Source organism: Natrix helvetica (assembly GCF_964273705.1).
Source record: "Natrix helvetica genome assembly, chromosome: 5".
NCBI classification, from domain to species: Eukaryota; Metazoa; Chordata; class Lepidosauria; order Squamata; family Natricidae; genus Natrix; species Natrix helvetica.
The window spans coordinates 102,635,139-102,656,903 of record NC_138551.1 but is presented as its reverse complement, the minus strand read 5'-3'; the positions used below and the strand labels follow the sequence as shown (position 1 = coordinate 102,656,903).

Sequence of the window (21,765 nt, the reverse complement as noted above, 5' to 3'; positions counted from 1 at the left end):
GTCCAGATCTAGCATCTCTGGGGAAAATGGAGAAAAAAACAGCTGAATTAAAATTTTGGCGAGCTGTTTCTGGTCAGCTTTATGAGGCCTGGGTGAGGAAGTCCAGTGGCATTAATCTGCAGAAAGAAACTTCCCTCTAGGCCAGTGCTTCTCAATTATTTTCTGTCATGCCCCCCCCTAGGAAGAAGAAAACATTTCGCGCCCCCCCTGCGCGACTGTAAATAGTATCATTTGTCTATAAAATTGTTATAAGTACACCTCTGCATAACACTGTATCCTTATTAACGTATAAGAGAATTAAAAAAGAAAGAAATGTGGATCAATTTACAACAAAGAATAGCTTTATTAACTGTAGCAGAAAAGAGAGAGAGAGAGAGAGGGAGATTATATCTCTCTGAATAAATATTCAGAAGAATCTATCCACTATAGATGATTGCTCTTTGCAGAATTACTATAGCTTTGTGTCCAAGCGTAGTTAGTTTAGCACTGTTTTGATAAGGCCTAAAAAGTGGAACTTGAATACGCTTAGGATTGTAGATATAAAACAAAGGGAAAAGAATGAACTTTCAGTTTTGTTCAAATAGTTACATATGCTCTGATAGAAAGACATTACCACTTTCAAGGACAAAGTTCTCTGGCTTCCAAACTCCAAAACTCAGCTGCAGAGAGTCTTCCAGCAGCGGTGGCTCTAGGAGGGTGCTTTATGGTTGTGGGCTGGCTGCTGGAAGACTCTCTGTCTGGAAGACTCTATATCCAAAAGACTCTCTGTCCAGCAGCCAGCCCACAACCATAGAGCGCACTCCTAGAGCAGCCACTGCTGGAAGACTCGGCAGCCGAGTTTTGAAGTTTGGAAGGCGGAGAAGAAGTTATGCTCGTGAGCGTGGTCACCTCATGGCAGCTTCGCTCCTGACAGTCAAACGAGGTCGAACGAGCCCCCCTTTATGGAGCCTCGCGCCCCCCCTGGGGGGCGCGCCCCACTATTTGAGAAACACTGCTCTAGGCCAATGATGGCGATGTCAGGTTTCCCCCAAAATACCCTAATTAATTCATGAGTCCTGAGCCAAATTTCAAAAGAAAACTAGTCATTTATTAGGAGTATTTATTTTGGCAAGACCTTTTTGCAGTCAGATCTGAGCCTCATTTGAATTATAGCTGAACTTTACCTCTCTTTCTTCCCTCCCCTCTGTCTCTGTCATAAATCACATTCCCCTATGAGGTGCACCCCTCCCAAGTCTGCTGGGGTAATCTGAGATCTGACTCTAGCCAAAGGTATGTGTGGAATGCGCTTCCCCCCTTTCCTCACCATGGCAACTTTAGGAGTTGGCAGGTGAAGCTTTTCGGCACTGTGTGCCAAACTGGTGTGGGTGCGTGCCGGAAACCCGAAGACCAGCTGGCCGGTGCGCATGTGCACATCAGTCATCTGGTCTTCAGGTTTCTGCTGCACATATGTACACTGGCCAGCTGGAGCACCGGAAACTTGAAGGAAACCAGAAGACCAGCTGGGGATGGTGTGCGTGCCCACAAAGAAATCTCTGTGTGCCACCTCTGGCACATGTGTCATAGGTTCTCTATCACAGCTCTAAAACCAGCCTGTTCTGTGAAAATGGATATTTGACGTCAAACAAAATTAAGCTAAGGTATGAAGAACTGAATTCTTAACCCTCCTTTTATTGTCGGTCACATTGTTTACATTGTAAAGTGTTCAGCGCAAAGATCTTTGTGGTCGGTCTCATCCTCCCTCAAGCCCTAGTTTGTTCACAGGTCATTATACAGGTAGTCCTCGACTTACAGCCATTCATTTAATGACCATTCATTGTTTTAACCTATCTCCAAAACGTGACAAACCCTCTGTAGTTACCTAATTGTTCCCTTTATTAGGAGCGCCAGTAGCCTTGGCAAAAAGTTTCTCTCCAGATTAGGACAGTGAGGGGACGAAGATGGGCCAGTCCTGGAGTCTGGGGAAGGCTCTGATGAGGGCTCTGTGTTGGAGGCAGAGAGGGCGCCAGAACCGTCTGACAGTTATCAGCTGCCTTCAGAGTTGGAGATCAGTGGGGCAGAACAACAGCTGGAGCCTGTTCCCAGTGTACATGTGCAGAGTTGAGAGGAGAAGGGAACTGCTAAAGAACGGGGTTTGTCTTGGGAGTAAAGCCACAGGTGGACATGAATGGCCCCTCCGAGAGGAAATAAAAGAGGAGCAAAAGGGGAGTGGAGTTTGCAGGAAACAATTAGTTCACTTCATTGGTTTGTGACTCTCCGAGACTCCTTGCCAAATTTCGCCTGTCAGCTCTCCAAGCCAGATAAGGTCTGTGACTGTAAATCCCCCCCTGAAAGACTTTGCTGGATGTGAATGAGCAGAATTCACAGCAAATTAATAAAAGGGGCTTTTGTCGGGACAAGGAATTTCTTCATGCTCTTGGGAAGCCTCAGTGAGAACAAATATATAAAAAGCATGCAACCAGGAAATTGAAGTTGCTAGGAAGCAGTAATTTAAAATAATCCATAGTTTACAGTACTTTATTTGGACAGTCATTCAATTATACAGAATCTAATCGTATAAAATCTAGTGGATTATATGATGGTCTGGTTTCAATTTTGTGATGTACTTCTGATGTACTCGGATACAGACCGTATCTGAGAGATTGTCTCTGAGATAGAAATTGCTAATCGCATTACTAAGTCAGAAGGTCAGTCATTTTCTGCTCTAACATTTAGAGATGGCTCATCATTGCAACTTGGAGGATACATTTCTTCAGGAAATGGTTTACTGTAGTTGCAGTTTCCATATTTATGGAAACATACTTTGTAAAATTGTTGATCGATGGGATGAGAAGGCATTGTGGTTTCTCGTTACATATACATGTAGAAGCTGTTAGGAATATATGTTATAATATAGCTCTTTGTGCATTATCTTATAAATAAATAAATTTATAAATAAATAAATTTGAATTTATTAGCCGCTCCCTTTCCAGGCAGGACTCGGGGCGGCGTACAGTGGGCATATAGAACATAGAAACATGTATACAAACACATAAACATACAAAAATACAGAGACACACATGCACGGAGGAGGTAACCAATTACAACATTTAGACAGTTAAAATCCCCATTAAAATACCCAATTGTAAAAAACCCAATGTACAATTAAAATTTAAAATTTAAAAAGACAGTCAGGAGGAGTGAGAAAAAATTACGGTTGAGCCAGGCCAGATAATTGAAAGAGGTGGGTCTTCAGCTGTTCCTTAAGTATTGTAGGTTACAAGTAGTAACCTACAAGTAGTATTGTAATTTACAAGTGATCCTGAACATATGACCCACACTGGACCCTGGAATTCATTGTGATCATAAATCATGTGACTGGATTCAATTTTATCACCAGTTTTACAATGGTCATAAAACAGGTCATCATGATTGTGAAGTGAACCACATGGCCATTGAGCAAATCCATTCTACCTAATGGGCATTTTACTGGCAACAAATGTTGGAAATCGGCAAAAACATCTCAAATCGCATCCATGTAACCCCAGAACATTGCAATAGATGGTAGATATGAGCTGGTTACCACACATGATGCAAGGTGGGGATGTGGCAGTAGTAACTTCAAGGATCAGTCATGAATAACTTTTCAAGGGTCAGGTATAACTATGAATGGTTGTTAAACTGTTCGCCGGTTGTTTAAGGTTGTTTACAGGACTTCCTATAATAGCGTCCCCATATTCCTGCTTTTGGATTGAATAGCGGTGCTTTAAAGACTGCTGTGAACTATGTTGGTTTGTTTGTCCAAACAAAAAGTGATAGTTGATTAATCATCAAGACTGCTGTTTGTACTTATTTATTTTTGTGGATGTTTTTATTGTTTCAACATATTCTTTATATTTCTTTAATTGTCTGATAGTTTTAGAATTGAAAGCTGCCCATGGCAGTCGGTGGATTTGGGTGGCCAGAGATAATCTAAGAATGAAATAAAGAAAGAAGGAGGAGAGCGAGAGAGAGAAAGAGGAAGAGAGGGGAGAGGGAGAGAGAGAAAAAAAGAAAGAAAAAAGAGAGAGAAAGAAAGAGAAAAAGAAAAGAAAGAGAGAGAGAGAGAAAGAGAGAAAAGAAAGAAAGATATAGAAATACTTTTAATAATTCTAGTAAGACAGCAGTTGTCTTCCACAACTACCCAATTTGTCTTTATTTGGCAGAATTCGGCGATACTATCTGAATCTTGGCCACTGGAAAGGCTATTTTTGAGTGTACTAAATGTGGCTTGTATTGATGGTAATGACAAAAATGCCTCTCTTCTCATGCAGGTGGGAAAAGATACCGTTCAGACAACTGAAGACCAGATTTTGAAGAGAGATATGCCACCAGCATTCATCAAGTAAGTAGAGTTCCATCCTTTTAAGAGACAACCTCCTTGAGAATGAAGCTCTTCACGTTACAATTTTAGATGAATTGCCAGGTACTTGGTTAATTCAGAGTAGAGCACAGAGGATGGTCATTGCTGTCAAGCTTTCACCGGTCCAAAGCATTGTTGCTCAGGTAAGAGCAGAGGAGACAGCATAGCTGGGATCCTGCTTCAGGCTCCTCCAGATTTCAGGACAAGAGTGGGGGATGCACATGTGAAACCTGACACAGGTTCAGAACCAAGGAGAGGGATCTGGTAGCCAAGTTGCAGGGAAAGAGCTTGTCCTAGTACAAGGGTCTCCAACCTAGGCAACTTTAAGACTTGTGGACTTCAGCTCCCAGAATTCCTCAGCCAGCAAGCCAAAGTTGGGAAGGTTGAGAAAGAGGTTGGTCTATAGCAGTTGCGAATATATGTATGTATGTATGTATGTATGTATGTATGTATGTATGTATGTATGTATGTTGTATTTGTACTGATAAATAAATAAAGGGAGACTAGTATAGATCTATTTCGAGCTAATTAGCTCTCATCAGCTAGCCATACCCTTACTGGGATTTGAACCTGGGCTGTTATATATCTCAGGCAGGAGTCTTAGCCACTAAGCCACAGGCTCGCCTCCTTATCAGTTGAGCCAGGGAAATAGGTATGTATTTGTGTTACAACCCCTGGTATGCCTAAATATGGGAGGAAGGTCACTACTCCCTCTTTCTGTCCTTTCGGCTCATCACAGAAGACCATGCAGGCAGAAACATACATACATACATACATACATACATACATACATACATACATACATACATACATACACATACACACATATACATACACACACACGCATATACATACATATACGTGTGTGTGTGTGTGTGTGTGTGTTCCAATATAACTCTGGAACACCTCAAGCAATTTCAACCAAACTTGTACACAGATAACCTTCTCTCTGGAAAAAAATATTGTGGGGGTAAGACACCCCTAACACCCCTCAGGTTATGTGTTCTATTAAGATACAGCCTGTTGTGACGTAAAATGGCTTCTACTGTATTGCCGTAAAATGGCTTCTACTGTGCAGCACTGTGGAGTTGCCACGGTAACAGCTTCACAGTACTTCACAGGGGTGTTCCCCTGGTAAGGAGGAAAATCCAACATTAGAAATTACATTTGGTCCGGACATTTTCCCCCATAAATAAATACCTGAGCAACACAAGGTTATCGGATAGTTCTAGATAAAACCAAAGTCCACTTCTTGGAGTCAGGTGTAATAACATCTTCTTAGGATTTATGAGAGAAGCAGTAGATTCAGAGTCCAGGATCTCATTTACAATGGACCTGTGATTTATTCCATTTTATTGAATGTTTTTAGGCCACAACTTTAACCTTTCGTTCTTCTGTCCATCCACTGTTGGCATTCTCTCTCTAACGCATCAGTTTCTTCTATAGATGGGATGGAGGAGACTGTGGTAATATTTCATCCATTCTTTTTCCCTACCTTTGTCCTTGGCATGACTCGGATTTCATTTCATGGCATGCCTGGAATTTAATGGCACCTTTAATTAACTTCATGCATCAATTCTGATTATAATGTATTCCTCCTCTGAGATCTTGATGGTGCATTATTAATCACTTTCATGATAATTGAGTTGCTATCATTGATAATACCAAATGCTAATCTTTTGTTCAAAAGAATCATTGCTAACAGTTTTCTTTGTAGAACATGCTTAATTCTTTTTGGAATTAAGCCTTTCTGACTAAATTGCTGGATAGGCATTAAATCAGGGTCTAACTTTGTGATGTTTTATTTGAAAAATCCCCTACCATAATCAGAATTCTCAGTTGACTACAATGCACCGTGATTAGATCCAAGCTTTCGTTTGAAATTCTGAATTTACAGCTGAAAATGAGTGAGACTAATGTATGCTGAAATATTTACAAGGAATTTCATTTTTCCATTTGGGGCCAAGGGCCTGAAAAGTACCCCTCACTTTAGGAGATGGTGGTTCAACATCTTGAAGCCTCATTATGAGGCTGCATTGTCATAGTCTGGAGAAAGAGCCAGCTTGTCTGCCTGCTGGCCCTCACCACTGGTCCAAGGCATCCATCGAGATGTACCATTTGACATGTCTGCATGAGCTGAAGAATAGGGAGGAGAAATGGAGATAGAGGGGGTTCTGTAGGCAAAACAAAATATTTTCTATTGGGAACCAAGGACATTCTCACACCTGGTCGGAGGAAGGCTCAGCTGCCAATACGCACTGTGACTGATTGTTTTGAGAAAGTAGAAAAACTTTTAATTAGGTGAAAACTGTGGGCGATTTCAGAGTCGGTTTTCACCAGATACGTGCCAATATGATGTTTCCAATAAAGCTATTCTTTGATGAATCTACCTGCCTCAGAGTTTTGCTTGCTATGGGTCGATTACTTGTAAAACCCTGACAATCGCCTTCAATTCTGTGAACCGCAGAGAAGGATGTGATTCGTGAGAGATCTTGCAAAGGTGCGATTGGATGCAAAGTCCTGGTAGCTTCTTGTTCCATGTGGCCACCAGGCTTTCCAATGGTCCGTGCAGCAGACTTGCAGGAACAATCAACCAAGATCCAGCAGTTTCTGAGGCTGGACCAATGTAACAGGTCTGCAGTGGATTGAGAGTGGCTGAAGTTCTGCATTTTGAGGGGGCGGGGGGGGGGGGGAGAAAAAAATTGGAAAGGATACAGATTCTTTTGGCACAAATTGCTTTAAGGGGTATTTATAAGAACCGTGGCTCATCTCTAAAGTAAGCCAAGTGAATCTAATCTTTTGCTAAATTTGGCTTGCAAATATGATGTTGCTTTCCCATCTATGTTACATCTTAGCCTGCACATTGAGCACTCCGCTGTTAGTAAAGGTCATCTGTCCAGAATATCTGTTCTGTTCGTTAAATCCATAGATTTATAATCGGGTTGGCCCTGGCTCTAACAAAACATGGTCCTTGGCTTTAATTTCTCTAAATTTTCTCTAGCATTGCAACGGTGCGTCTGTTGCCTATCAAAAAGCTCATATTAGGGTGGCAGGAATTGGATTATGATTGGATCATTGCCTGTGAAAATTAGCTGTGTATAAATAGAGTTTAATGATATCACAGGCATTGTTTAAATAGAAGCAGATGGATGATTTTTCATATTAGGTACGGTATTTTTCAGAGTATCAGACACACCTCTTTCCCCCCCAAAAAGGGGGTGAAAATCTGGGTGCGCCTTATACACTGATTACAGCATTTTTGGCCTCCTAAAACCTCACCCCCTTCACATAAATGGACGTGCAGAGGGTTTGGGAGGCCTGCAAAGTGCTCCTGGGGGACTGGGGAGGGCAAGAACAAGTGAAAAATGAGCCATTTATTGCTCATTTCCCCCCAGCCCCCAGGAGCACTTTGCAGGCATCTTAAACTCTCTGCATGCCCCATTTTTCACACAAAAGCAGGCGTGCAGAGGGTTTGGATGGCCTGCAGAGTGCAAAAACGTTTTTTAAAATTTACCTCTTCAAAATCTTGGTGCCTCTTATACTCCAGTGAGTCTTATACTCTGAAAAATATGGTAGTTAGAATTTTTTTTCAAGTAAGCATTTGTTGGCTTAAGCTGACTAACAATCATGGTTAATGCACAGGCAAGCACACACACACACACTCTCTCTCTCCCCCCCTCTCTCACAAACACAATCCCAGCAATAACAAATTCCAAACTTGTATGAGTCAAACTGCTGACAATGTTCTATGCGAAGATTCAGCCCAAATAAGGCAGGAGATAAGTGTTCTTTGTAAAACAACAGGTGGGGAAAATGTTTTGAGGAATGTAATGTTTACAATCATAAATTTAATGTTTATAAATGAAGCAGCAGATGATTTTGAAGACATTGAAGCCTATTTGCAAGGAGTGCCTCTCGTGTTGTCTGTCCTGCCTCAAATCTCAGTGTGACAATCAGAGCACTGAAGGTTGATCAAACCACTCTGAAGGTAATCCTCCATTTATTACCATATTTGGGACCAGAATCTTGGTTGTTAAGAGAGGCAACAACTATAGGAGATGCTCGTGGGACTGCTTCACTCAACAATTGCTATCCCGGCACCCCCAGTTGCAGTCGTTAAGCAATCTCTTGGGTGGTTAAGTGGACGAACTGAAGAGCTGCCTGATGGGTTTAGTGGTTCTTCTCTGTGCACAGAAAGGAACTCCTCTGAAAGGCTGCAGGATCTGAGCATTTCTCCTCCGTGTTGAAGGAGTTGGTCTTCCCTTCATGAGTGGAAGAGAATTGCTCCATTTCCCAGTTCCATTCTGGCAACCTTTCGGATGAGTTACTTCATGGGGCTGCAGAAACAAAGCTCAGATCTCCAGGGATATTCAGCAGGCAGCTCTTGTGCTTGTGAAGGTGTGAGTGCTTGTGATGTGTGTGGCAGGGAGTTTCAGCTGTGTGGCAGGTGGCAGCAGCTTGCAGTCTTTCTGCTGGCTTCCCCATTGACTTTCTGGGGAAACCTGCAGAGAAGACTGCAGGTGGTGATCACATGATCACAGGACACTTGGCAATTTGTTATAAGCGCGAACAGGCTGCCAAGCACCTAAATCGGGTCGGCAACCCACGGCTCTGGAGTTGCATGTGGCTCCTTCATCCCTCTGCTACGACTCCCTGTCACGAATCGGCTCCATAATTGATCAGATAGAGGAAAAAGGATGCTGTAAAGGAGACAGTATGGTGGGGGAACCGGACTTCCGGTTGGCAGAGGAAAAATGACTGCACACTAGGAGGAGACTCTATGGTAGGGGAACCAGACTTCCAGTCAGCTCCAGAATTGAATGGGTGTGTGTGTGTTCCAGTTAGGATCTTTGTGGCTCTTTGAATGTTTAAGATTGCCGACTCCTCACCTAGATAGCAATTCTGTGACCACAGGGGAGGGGGGAGAGGGCACAACATTTTACAACAGACAGAAATGCTATCTGAGGCTGTTGAAACAATGGTTAAATAAGGACTTGATTTTAAAATTTGAATTTACTTGATCTTGTGGCAGATTTTTCCACTTCTTCCATGCTAATCAATTTTTCTTGACTTTTATGTATTGGTAGAAAATTCCCAGATTGGCTGTTTGTATTTATTTACAGGAACCTTCTTTGCTTGTTTTCGGAAATACTATCCTTTCCCCCCACCCACCCCCGACCCTGCAATAGATTACAATAAATGATTTTCAGTAAAAATCTGCACGATGCTGTTCAATAATGCAATGGCTAGATGGGATCACTCCAGTGGTGAAATTCAAATATTTTACTACTGGTTCTGTGGCCGTGGCTTGGTGGGCATGGTGTGGCTTGGTGGGCGTGGCAGGGGAAGGATACTGCAAAATCTCAATTCCCACCACACTCTGGGAACAGCCAAAGGTGGCATTTGCCGGTTCTCTAAAGTACCCAAAATTTCTGTTACTGGTTCTCCGAACTACTCAAAATTTCTGCTACCGGTTCAGAACTTTCTGGATTTCACCCCTGGATCATTCTTTGTATCTGTTTTTCTTTGATTTTTAAAAAATATTTCTTAAAAAACTTGGAAAGCTGCGTGCTACTAGATGAAATACTGAGGTCATATTTCTGTCCCATTTTGTTTTTTAGAAAGCGTCTAAACCCACATTTGGAATCGGAGTCGTTTTCAGATAGTAAAAATAGGAAGGAGATTCCAGTCCAGCATTTTATTTAGAAGGCTTCTTGGTTAGCCAGAACAAAGTAACAGAAAAGCAACAGGAGGGTGGTGTGTGGGTGGGCTGGCCTCTTCGAAAACATAAGATCATAACGAAATGTGCGTTGTACGTTTTGCCTGTTTCTTAAAAACAGGTAGTTGTCAGGAAGTTTGTGGCTTGTGTGAGGTGTGTTATATTGAAACTCAACACTTTCCCTTCTGTGAAATGAATATTCTGTTCTTTGGAAAATGATAGAATAGAATAGAATAGAATAGAATAGAATAGAATAGAATAGAATAGAGTAGAATAGAGTAGAATAGAGTAGAATAGAGTAGAATAGAATTCTTTATTGGCCAAGTGTGATTGGACACACAAGGAATTTGTCTTTGGTGCATATGTTCTCAGTGTACATAAAGAAAAATAAAATAGAATACATTCATCAGGAATCATAAGGTACAACACTTAGTGATAGTCATAGGTTACTAATAAGCAATCAAATCATACTAGAAAACAAAACAGTATAAATTGTAAAGATATAAGCAACATGGTTATAGTCATAAGTGGGAAGAGATGGGTACTAGGAACTATAAGAAGAATAATAGTAATACAGGCTTAGTAAATAATTTGATAGTGTTGTGGGGAATTAGTTGTTTAGTACAGTGATGGAGTTGAGGAAAAAACTGTCCTTGTGTCTTGTTGTTCTGGCGTGCAGAGCTCTATAATGTCATTTTGAGGGTAGAAGTTGAAACAATTTATGTCCAGGATGTGAGGGGTCTGTAGATATTTTCACAGCCCTCTTTTTGACTTGTGCAGTATACAGGTCCTCAATGGAAGGCAGGTTGGTAGTAATTGTTTTTTTCTGCAGTTCTAATTATCCATCGAAGTCTGTGTCAGTCTGGTTGGGTTGCAGAGCCAAACCAGACAGTTATGGAGGTTCAAATGACAGACTTAATCATTCCTCTGTAGAATTGAATCAGCAGCTCCTTGAGCAGTTTGAGCTTTCTGAGTTGGTGCAGAAAGAACATTCTTTGTTGTGCTTTTATGATGACGTTTTTGATGTCAGGTGTCCATTTTAGGTCTTCAGATATGATAGAACCTAGAAATTTGAAGATCTCTACTGTTGATACTGTGTTTTCTAGTATTGTAAGAGGTGGTAGTATAGGAGGGTTTCTCCTAAAGTCTACCAACATTTCTACAGTTTTGAGTGTATTTTGTTCGTTTGTGGCTTGTGTGAGGTGTGTTTGTGGCAAAATGTTTGTTTGCAGCTTGTGTGAGGTGAGTTATTTTGAACCTCAACACTTTCCCTTCTGTGAAATGAATATTTTGTTCTGTTCTTGAGGGGATGTTGTGAGACTTGGAATATTATCCTGGTAAACCCACCCTTGAGGATAAACTGCTTTCTTTTTGTGAAATGAGCACTGGCATTGAAAGCTGGGCTCAGAAAAATTGTCTTAAATTTGAGGGCTCAAAACCCACCGCAGAATTATCCATTTGATTGATCTACTCTTTTAACCTTATCAATTCCTCCTCCTGAGAAAATTGGTGTTTGTGGTTGATTCCATCTATAGGGAAAGTCATTTTGGGAACAGATCCATTGCCGAAATTCCAAATATATCTGGCAGCTCCAAAATGTGGTGTATCCTCGCATGAAATAATAATTATGCTGCACAAGCGAGAGACTTTCAAGGAGAGATACAGGTTGTCCCTGAATTGTGGCTATAATTGAGCCCAGAATCATAGTCAAAAGGTGCACCAAGTTACCATATGACCATGTCTGACTTTACAACTGTTTTTGTGGCTGTTATTAAGCGAACATGGTTGTTGTAAAGCAAATGTCATTTTTACATGTCATTAAGAGAGACTAATGTCCATAAAGTAGGGTTCCACAACTGGTGGTCCGTGAGAAAATTTTGGTGGTCTGCAGACAAATTATTTGCATTTTTTATATTGCACTAAATCAGGGGTCTTCAAACTACGGCCCCTGGGCTGGATACGTGCAATGAACGCTTGTGTTGCTGCAGAGAGTCTCCCTCTTCGAGGTCTTTTTGTGTGGATCAGAGGGGGGCAGAAATTCCGACTTGGGGTCTGCTTCAGCCTCCCGGTGTGGGGCTTTGGGCAAAGGCTGGAGGGAAGCGCCGCTGGTGGCAAAGAGCCGGAGGGCCTTGTTCCTGTAGGACTGCATCATGGCCTGGAACTGGCTGACCATCTCAACCTGCTGAGCCTCAAGACGTTGGTACCTGGCCTTGCACTCCTGCAGGTCTTCCCTCTGCTTGGAAAGCCTATGCTGGTTGTTGTGTACCGAGAGCGTCCACCAGCAGGTGGCACTGCCCCGCTTCCCCCCAATTGGTCCAGCTGGTCTAAATTCTTGGCGGGACAATTCTTGTTCTTCTATTGGTTACCGGTCTGACAGCTGTCAGTATAAATAGCTGTCAGCCGGTCAGTTGTTGTTCTGTTCCTGTCAGGAGTTGTGTTAATAAATAGTTAATGGTTCAGCAGCCTCCTCGTCCTTATTACCTCAGAACTTAAAACTCGTAGTCCTCAGTGAGGTGCTTCTACCGAGCCTCCTTCTCTGTCAGATCTAATTTGAACTGAGCTGTTTTGTCAACTCTTTCTCATGGTGGATGCTTAGTTCCAGAAACTGCTTCCTCTTGGGGCCCTAAGGAACCCGGGCAGGGAAGAAGGAGTGGCTGGGAGGGGAGGAGCAAGTAGAAACTGGCGAGGTGCCCCTCGATGTGAGTGACATTGAGTTGGCCATACTCACTCATGACCACCTAGCCACGCCCACCCAGCTGGTCATTAGGCAGATCATATTAGTGATCCGCGGGATTTAAAGTTTTTTGGTCAGATACCGGAAGTGAACACCAGACTCTGGTAAAAGCAACATCACAAATCATGTGACCACAGGATGCCGCAAATGGCTGTAGGTGTGGGCCTTTTGCTGATGCCCAAATACAATCAGATGACCATGGAGGGGGGAGGTTTGGTTGTCGGAAATCCAAATCCAGGTTGTAACTAGCCCTGGGGAGGTCCGTCATAAGTTTGAGGACTACCTAAATTCCTCTCAGCCGTACTTCCGGAGGTAACAGGGCCAACATTAATTTTGCTTTCATTATCCTTATTTACAGAGTGGAAAATGCTTGCACAAAACTTGTCCAGGCAGCTCAGATGCTCCAAACGGATCCTTATTCGGTACCTGCTCGCGATTACCTGATCGATGGATCCCGAGGAATCCTTTCAGGGACGTCGGACTTACTTCTGACCTTTGATGAAGCCGAGGTGAGATTTCTAATAACTGCAGTATAACGCATCAGTGGGTTGGAAGCGTGGAATTACATGGTCCCCTGCCTTGATTGGGGGAGTTGGACTAGAAGACCTCTGAGGTCCCTTCCGTCCCTATGTTTCTAGGCTCTATAATCTAATTTGGGAAAATGAGCTAAAGCAGGGGTGTCAAGCTCAAGGCCCGGGGGCTGGATCCGGCCCATGGGGTACTTAGATGTGGTCTCTGGGGCCGCCCTGGAAACAGCAAAGGACTGGCTCGCGGTGCTTCTGCTAGTGAAAATGGGCTCCCAAGCTCTGTTTTCACTAGCAGAAGGTTGTAGGAGGCAGTGGCAGCCGAAAACGGAGCTCCAAAGCCTGTTTTCGCTGGCAGAGTGCTCAGGCCGCCACAGGAGCCCTCGACAGGAGTGACATCGAGCTGGCCATGTCCATCCTGGCCATGCCCCCCCCCCGGCCTCCCCGAGGTCAAACACAACCCTGATGCAGCCCTCAATGAAATCAAATTTGACACCCCTGAGCCAAACACTTGTTCCTGCCTTAGAGCTTTTAACATGTATCGAATGCTGCAGAAACCACTTCTCCAAGATCGTCTTACCGTCAGAAAAATGCAGCATGATGTAGTATGGTAGCAAAGTGCCATTTTAAGGTGTTGAATTTGAGATTTTTGGTATTTGTATTTTTCAAATAGTACTGCCTTTTTTTTTCTTTTTTGCAAAAGGGGTTTAAAACATATTTCTGAGCTATGCTTACAGTTTGGGATTCTGATGAGCACCGTTCATGGACTTCATATGTCTCCTTGCCTGAACATTTAAATACTGGCTTTCATTGCATTCCGTGTGTGTTTCTATTTATTTAATTGTATCCCACCTTTATTGTTTTTACAAATAACCGGAGGTGGTGAACATATCCAGCATGTCTTCCTTCTCCTATTTTCCCCACAAAAACAATCCTGTGAGGTGGGTTGGGCTGAGAGAGAATGACTGGCTCAAATTCACCCAACTGGCTTTCATGGCTAAGGAAGGACTTGAACTCACGGTCTCTTGATTTCTAGCCTGGTGCCTTTACCACTAGGGTAATTCCTAGAAAGCTTTGAAATCGGGTAATATATTCTCAAATCAGCCTTTTTAAAAGTTATACACATTCCCACCACAGATAACTTTTAACTAGAAGCAAACTTGCCTGCTGGCATTTTTTTTGTGTGTGTTTGTTGGTAGAATGGCAACATCTGAATGTCAACTCAAAGAGACAGACATCTGGGTGAAGACAGAATTAGAATGGGTTCACACTGCCCATGAAGCCCTCACATAGTTTGGACTTACATGCAATAAACCATCCTTGTTTATTAACTATCATTCATGGCTTAATGTGTTATAGAAACCCAATCATTTGTGGTCTTCTTGCTCAACTTTTGAACGATGGACCGCTAACTTCAAGATGTTGTTGTTGTTGTTGTTGTTGTTGTTATTATTATTATTATTATTATTATTATTATTATTATTATTATTATCATTATGTTAATCTTTGGTGAGATTCACAGCCTTCGGGGCTGGTTGGTAGCTCAACAGCTCGAGTCCTAACGAAGGACCTAGGAACTGTTAAGGTAACGTCGCAGGATAGAAGTTGTTCCAAGTGGGGTGGTTTTTTGTAGAGTATTTTCTTGCTGTTTATCTTCAATTCGTGCATCACCAGGTATTGCAATGTCAATGAACCATACTTTTTTCTTTTCAATTATTGTTATGTCAGGTGTGTTGTAGGCCAAGTGCCTGTCAGTCTGGATTCTGAAGTCCCACAAGATTTTGACTTTCTCATTCTGTAAAACCTTCTCAACCTGATGGTCCCAGTGGTTTTGGCTGTACTCAAATCCAAAACTTTTGGCACAATTTCCAGTGAATAATCTTAGCAACGCGGTCATGGCGTTGTAGGTAGTCAATTTATGAAATTTTGCTGCACCCACTGATCAAATGGTCGACTGTCTCATCTTTTTCATTACAGAGGCAACATTTGCTGTTGGTGGTAACATGTTGAATTTTTGCAACCGTTCATCATATGTTTTAGCCTCCAGTTCCCTCATCATCCTGGTTGCTCTTCTCTACAGTTTTTCTAAAGTCTCAACATTTTTTTTATAGTGTGGTAACCAAAACTGGATTTAGTCCTCTAGGTGTGGTCCAGTGGTGGGTTACAACTGGTACTCCCTGGTACGGGTGTACCGGTGCCTGCCGAGAGCACCAGGTACCATTCCTGTACGGTGCTCCAGAGGGCCCACCCGCCTGCCGTGCTCCTTACCAGTATTTGAGGTTTTGGGGGCTTCTGCGCAGGGAGCATATGGTACCTGCGTGATGCTCCGCCAAGCAGCTGGAGTGTCGCGGAGGCTTCGCAAGCGGTCAGTATGCATGCGCCTGCTGCATGCGTTCATGTGGTGGATGCCCGGCCCTGTTGCGCCGTACCAGTTGCACCGGGATCCGGAACCCACCACTGGTGTGATCTTAGTAGGGCTTTATAGAGTGGTATTAGTACCTCACTTGATCTTCATTGTTAATGCAACTTAGGATTGCATTGGCTTTTTTGGCTGCCACCGCACACTGCTGGCTCATATTTAATTGGTTGTCCACTAAGATTCCAAGATTCCTCTCCCAGTTTCTGCTATTAAGCCTGGTTTTGCCCAGTCTATATGTGTACTTTTGGTTTTTCTTGCCTAAGTTTAATTTAATTTAAAGCAATTAGCTGGTAACAAAGGGGGGGGGGGAAACCCACTCAATTATTTCATAGTTGTATTTATTTTATTTCAGGTTCGTAAAATCATCCGTGTGTGCAAAGGAATTCTAGAATACCTCACTGTGGCTGAAGTGGTGGAGACAATGGAAGACCTGGTGACATACACGAAGAATCTGGGACCAGGTTAGAGAGCCCTTAGATGTCTCTGACTCTGCCCCTTCCTGGCGATTGGTGTGTTGTTTTCACCCAGAACCTGCTAGAAGGTGGAGTCCTTGGTTTCTCCTGAGGTGTGTGTGGGGAATTCAATGCCCTTAAAAAGCAATGCAGAGAAGTAGTGGCCGAATTCCTTAATGGGTCTACGTCTACATGGAAAGAAGGAAGTAGTGGGGTACCACAAGGATCTGTCTTAGGCCCAGTACTCTTCAATATCTTCATAAATGACTTAGATGAGGGAATAGAAGGGGAACTTACCTAATTTGTAGATGATACAACCAATTTTGTTATATTTATTTTGTACAGTGGCAATATATGCTACACTATACCATGATACTAAGCTGGCAGCAATAACCAACACCCTAGAAGATAGCTCAAGATCGAGAAGGATCTTGACAGACTTGAACACTGGGCCCTATCTAACAAAATAAAATTTAATGTAGAGAAATGTAAAATCCTACACTTAGGGAAGAAAAACCAAAAGGACACATACAGATTGAGTGAAACCAGGCTTAATAGCAGTAACTCTAAGAGGGATCTTGGAGTCTTAGTGGACAACCAACTAATTATGAGTCAGCAGTGTGCAGCAGCAGCCAAAAAAGCCAATGCAATCCTAAATTGCATTAACAGAGAGATACAGTCAAGATCAAGGGAGGTACTAATACCATTCTATAAAGCCCTAGTAAGACCATACCTAGAGTACTGCATCCATTTTTAGTCATCACACTATAAAAAAGATGTTTAGAAAAACTGTAGAGAAGAGCAACCAGGATGATTAGGAGACTGGAGGCTAAAACAAACGATGAATGGTTGCAGGAACTGGGCATGGCTAGTTTAGTGAAGAGAAGGACCAGGGAAGACATGATAGCAGCCTTCCAATATTTGAGGGACTGTCACAGAGAGGAAGGGGTCAAGCTATTTTCCAAAGCACCCAAACGCCAGACAAAGAACAATGGATGGAAACTGACCAAGGAGAGATTCAACCCAGAAATAAGGAGGAACTTTCTGACAGTGAGAACAATCAACCAATGGAACAGAAATTGCTTTCGGAAGTTGTGGGAGCTTCACCACTGGAGGCTTTCAAGAAGAGACTGGACTGCCATTTGACAGAAATGGTATAGGGTCTCCTGCTTGGGCAAGATGACCTACAAGGTCCCTTCCAACTCTATTAATCTAATCTAAAAGAATAATAAGAGCCATCTTGCACAGTTAGCACTCCCATCATTCAAACGTTTAGCAAGAAGACCACAAATGATTGGATTTCTACAATGCATTGAGCCATGAATGACTCAATAAACAATCATGGTTTATTGCATCTTTCTCTCAAAGTCTTGCAGTTGCTGGACTAAATGCTGTGCACGATATTGCTTTACACAGCTGACACTTTAAATGTTTACCAGCCGGCCTCTTTGCTCCTCCTTGGTTTCTCTAACCCGAGGAATTGGATATGCAAACTGTTGGATATGGTGTGAACACATCCCTCTCTTGCTCCAGATCACAGCTTCTTGAGCTACCTTTCACTGACCCTGGCTATGCCTCTTGCAGCCTTCTTTTCAATTTTGTCGCAGCTGTCCCTGTGGTATCTACACTGACCCCCCCAAGGGATGGCCAAGTGGAATGTTGTGAGGGAATTCAGAAAGGAATGCAGAGTCGGAGGGTGGGACCGTTTACTCTTTTTTCTTGTTGTTATAACAGTGATGGCTAACCTTTTTGCCATCGTGTGCCAAAGAAGGGGAAGAGCGGGGGGTGTCATGTGTACGTGTGTTGTTCCCACACATGCGCGCACGCCCTCCGCCCTTCTCCCGCTTTTGGCGTGATGGCACGGTGGATCCATTTTTCGACCTTTCCAGGCTCCAGAGGCTTTCTATGAGCCGGGGTGTTTTGAAAGCGGCCTCCCATCCCCCGGAAGCACTCCAGAGGCCGGAAACAGCCTTTTCTCAAACTTCAGGTTTGCATGTTGGGTGGTTTTTCGCTTTCTGGAGGCTTCAGGGAATCCTCCGAAGGGCGAAAAATGGCCGAAAATGAAAGCCGAAATCAGCATGCGCGCTGGAGCTGACAGGGCAACGCCTTGCGTGCCCTAAGAAATGCCTCCCCAGAGGTTCGCCATCACGGTGTTATAATGCGGAGAAGAGCAAAAGGTTCCTGATATGGACCAAAGGAAGGGGGGAAAGAGGAAATGGTAATAAAGAAAATATTAGATTGCACCAAGATGGACAGGTTGACAATGGAAATTAAAGACAAAGGAGGAACAGAATACTATTTAGTTTGGGATGCATGGTATAATTGGTTAGATAACAGATGCAATGATTAGAAAATTAACGATGAAAGACAATTAACGAATCAAAAATAAGTACAAATATAATGACAGACAGAAGAATATTTACTGCGAGCAATATTATGGCAAGATGGTATAAAAGTGTAAAGTAAAATATTTAGAATGATAAATATATAGAGATTTATGCTAGAAATATGGAAACAATAGATATAAACATGATATTGTATGAACAAGACCTAAATGGTTGCAACTAGGAGGTATAATAGTATGTATGTTGTAAACAAATTACGGATACAACCAGTATTTTGCTGTTGCAAAGTTGAAACTGATGCAAATCCAAGAAAAATGTACAATTTTTTTTAAAAAAAAAAGGTGGGGAGGAGAGAGGGTGAATAAGATGGTTATTTCATTTCTTTGGACACGGCGTTTATTATTTTTACAAGTAACTCAGGGCAGCAAATGTAGTGTACCTGTTTCTCTTATTTTCCTCACAACAATCACCTCTGTGAAGTGGGTTGGGCTGACTGGCCCAGAGTCACCGGGCCAGACTTACCATATTTTTCGGAGTATAAGACGCACCTTTTTCCCTCAAAAAAGAGGGTGAAAATCTGAGTGCATCTTATACACTAAATCAGGGGTGTCCAAACTTGGGAACTTTAAGACTTGTGGACTTCAGCTCCCAGAATTCCCCAGCCAGCATGGCTGGCTGGGGAATTCTGGGAGTTGAAGTCCACAAGTCTTAAAGTTCCCATGTTTGGACACCCCTGTACTAAATAAAGAATTTTTGGCCTCCCAACCCCCCCCTCACCAAAATGGCCATACATAGCCTTTAGGAGGCTTCCAGAGTGTTCCTGGAGGCTGGGAAGGGCAGAAATGAGTGAAAATATGGCCGTTTTTTGCTCATTTTTGCCCCCCCCCCAGCCCCAGGAACACTCTACAAGCCTCCTAAAGGCTATGCATGCCCTTTTTTGGACCAAAAATGAGCCCATTTTCATTAAAAAATGGGCTGTTTTGGGGAGGTCTGTAGAGTGCAAAACCTTTTTTTAAAAAATGTGCCTCTTCAAAATCTTGGTGCGTCTTATACTCCGAAAAATACGGTAATGGCTAAGGTGGGATTTGAACTCACAGACTCCCACTTTTTAGCCTGATGCCTTCACCATTAGACCAAACTGGCTCTCTTTTTTGCATTTGAATGTGTCTTAAGTGTGGAGAACAAACTTCAAGAATAGCCAATGTTAGATATACCGGCTTTTGTTTCTCATTTATATTCTTAATTTGCTGGGAGTATGTGACCTGTTTGGGTTTTAGGAGAACTTTCTAAAATTGGGGGGGGGGGGTATTTTAATGGGCTGGCAGCCAATAATTGATCGAATGATTTCCTCTTATTATCTTTGCATGGTATCTAGTATAGATATGGTATATCTAGTATAAAGTATGATAGAGAGGTATCTGGCATCTGATGGTCTCCCAAGAATTTCAGGATTTAAGGTACCTACTTCCATTGAATTTCTTGGATGGCAAGTTTCCTTTCCTGTTATCGGCCCAGATGATGCCAGTGAGGCTGAACTGGTTGCTCATACGTGATGCTTTTTTATGAGATCTACAATTAGAAGGCACCACGCCTCTCTTATCAATGACTCCAGGACAACCAAGGAATACAACTATAACAGAAAGATAGAAGACAGAGTTGTGAAGTGTTGCCCCCAATTAATGCAGAAATAATTGTATACCCAGCCTGTTGAGATCCTTTGATGAGGCACCGCGCTCTAGCTCCTCTTCCCCATAGGCCAAGGGTCTGCAAATGTAAACACTCCAAGAGCCATTTGGACCTGTTTCCCACTGAAAAGAAAACACCAGGAACTACAAAACTTGGCTGGGTGTGGCCAACTCGACATCACTCACTCCCACCCAGTGACATGACCCTCCCAGCCATGCCTACCCAGCAGGGGTGGGTTCCAACTGCTGCTATTGCCGGTTCACTCAGGGCACACTTTGTGTGCGCTCGCTTGATGCGTTCTACGTGTGCATGTGCAGTACTAAAAAATGCTTCTGCGCATGTGCAGAAGCAAAAAACCAAGATGGTGGCACCTGCGGCGCCTCTGTGGGGGCGTGGCAGGCTGAGGCTGAACCGGTCCAAACCAGTAGGAACCCACCTCCGCTACCCAGGTTTTGTGGTTCTCGGTCTTTTCTTTTCTGTGGGAAACAGGTATCGCTGTCTATCTCTTTTTTTCTCTCTGTCTGTCTCCCTCTCTGTCTCTCTTTCTCCCCCCCCCCTCATCTCCCTCTCATCTCGCCTTCGGTTCACCCGTATTTCGGTTTAGCCCGTATTCTGTTTTTCCAACAGTCCCTGCACGCCCCCCCCCCCCAAGAACTTGGGAGAGCCTCCTACCAATCTCTATAATCCCCAGGTGGCAACTTCTCTTTCTTAACTTTGTGACCTGGAAGCAAGGAGGGGCGTCCCACTGAGCAGGGCTGATCTATTTGCATGAGCTCCCTCAGTATCTTCTCCTCTTTCTTTCCTGCCTTTTTCTGCTGATCACTGAGTGTAATAAATTACTTATGAAACAGCCAATTTGTTAGGATTGACGTTTGAAGAGATTGCTTTTCAGTAGGCTTGCAAAATAAGTTTGTGCAGAGACTTTATTTATTCTTTCCCAAATATCATTTAAGCTGGGAAATTGAAATTCAAGAATGGCTGTTGTTTCTCCTAAGCAGATTCTGCTTATAATTTATTGATTGTTTTCTATCCATCTCTTTGGGGAAAGAATGCCCAGCCTTGCCAACTAAATGCCTCGGAAACGAACTCAAAAGCATAGCTTTGTATAGCAATGCAGAACAATCTCCTACTGAATCGTGACCCGCTGGGTAGCTGCCAGGGATGGCATTGGGTTAGGGGCTAACACCACCCACCTGCCACTGGTATTAAACAGCTCATTAGTTCCTGAAGCTAAACGTTCTGCTTCTTATTTATGTCGTTGTTGGTATTTGTCTTCCTCTGAAATAATCTGTTATGCTCATTTTAACATGCCATGGTGACTCTGCGTGTTGGAAGTAGCTGTTCTTGAAAAGTCTTTGAGACTAGGGTTCAGGTAACTACCGTACTTTTTGGAGTAAAGGAATCACTTCCCTCCCCTAAAAGTCGGTGAAAATTGAGGTGCGTCTTATACACCAAATGTTGCCCAAGCCCCGCCCACCCACCCACCCGCCCCCACCCTTCAGCTGTTT

General features: G+C 43.0%; 1 protein-coding gene across 2 annotated transcripts in view; it reads left to right on the top strand.

Moving 5' to 3' along the window:
* VCL (vinculin) overlaps window positions 1-21,765 on the top strand; it is a 110,542-nt gene that overhangs the window by 22,722 nt on the left and 66,055 nt on the right. For both annotated transcript variants that reach the window (XM_081956508.1, XM_081956509.1), the window contains exons 2-4: window positions 4,290-4,360; window positions 13,190-13,340; window positions 16,127-16,235. In XM_081956508.1, coding sequence (XP_081812634.1) covers window positions 4,290-4,360; window positions 13,190-13,340; window positions 16,127-16,235 — 331 coding nt within the window. The remainder of the gene's footprint in view (window positions 1-4,289; window positions 4,361-13,189; window positions 13,341-16,126; window positions 16,236-21,765) is intronic.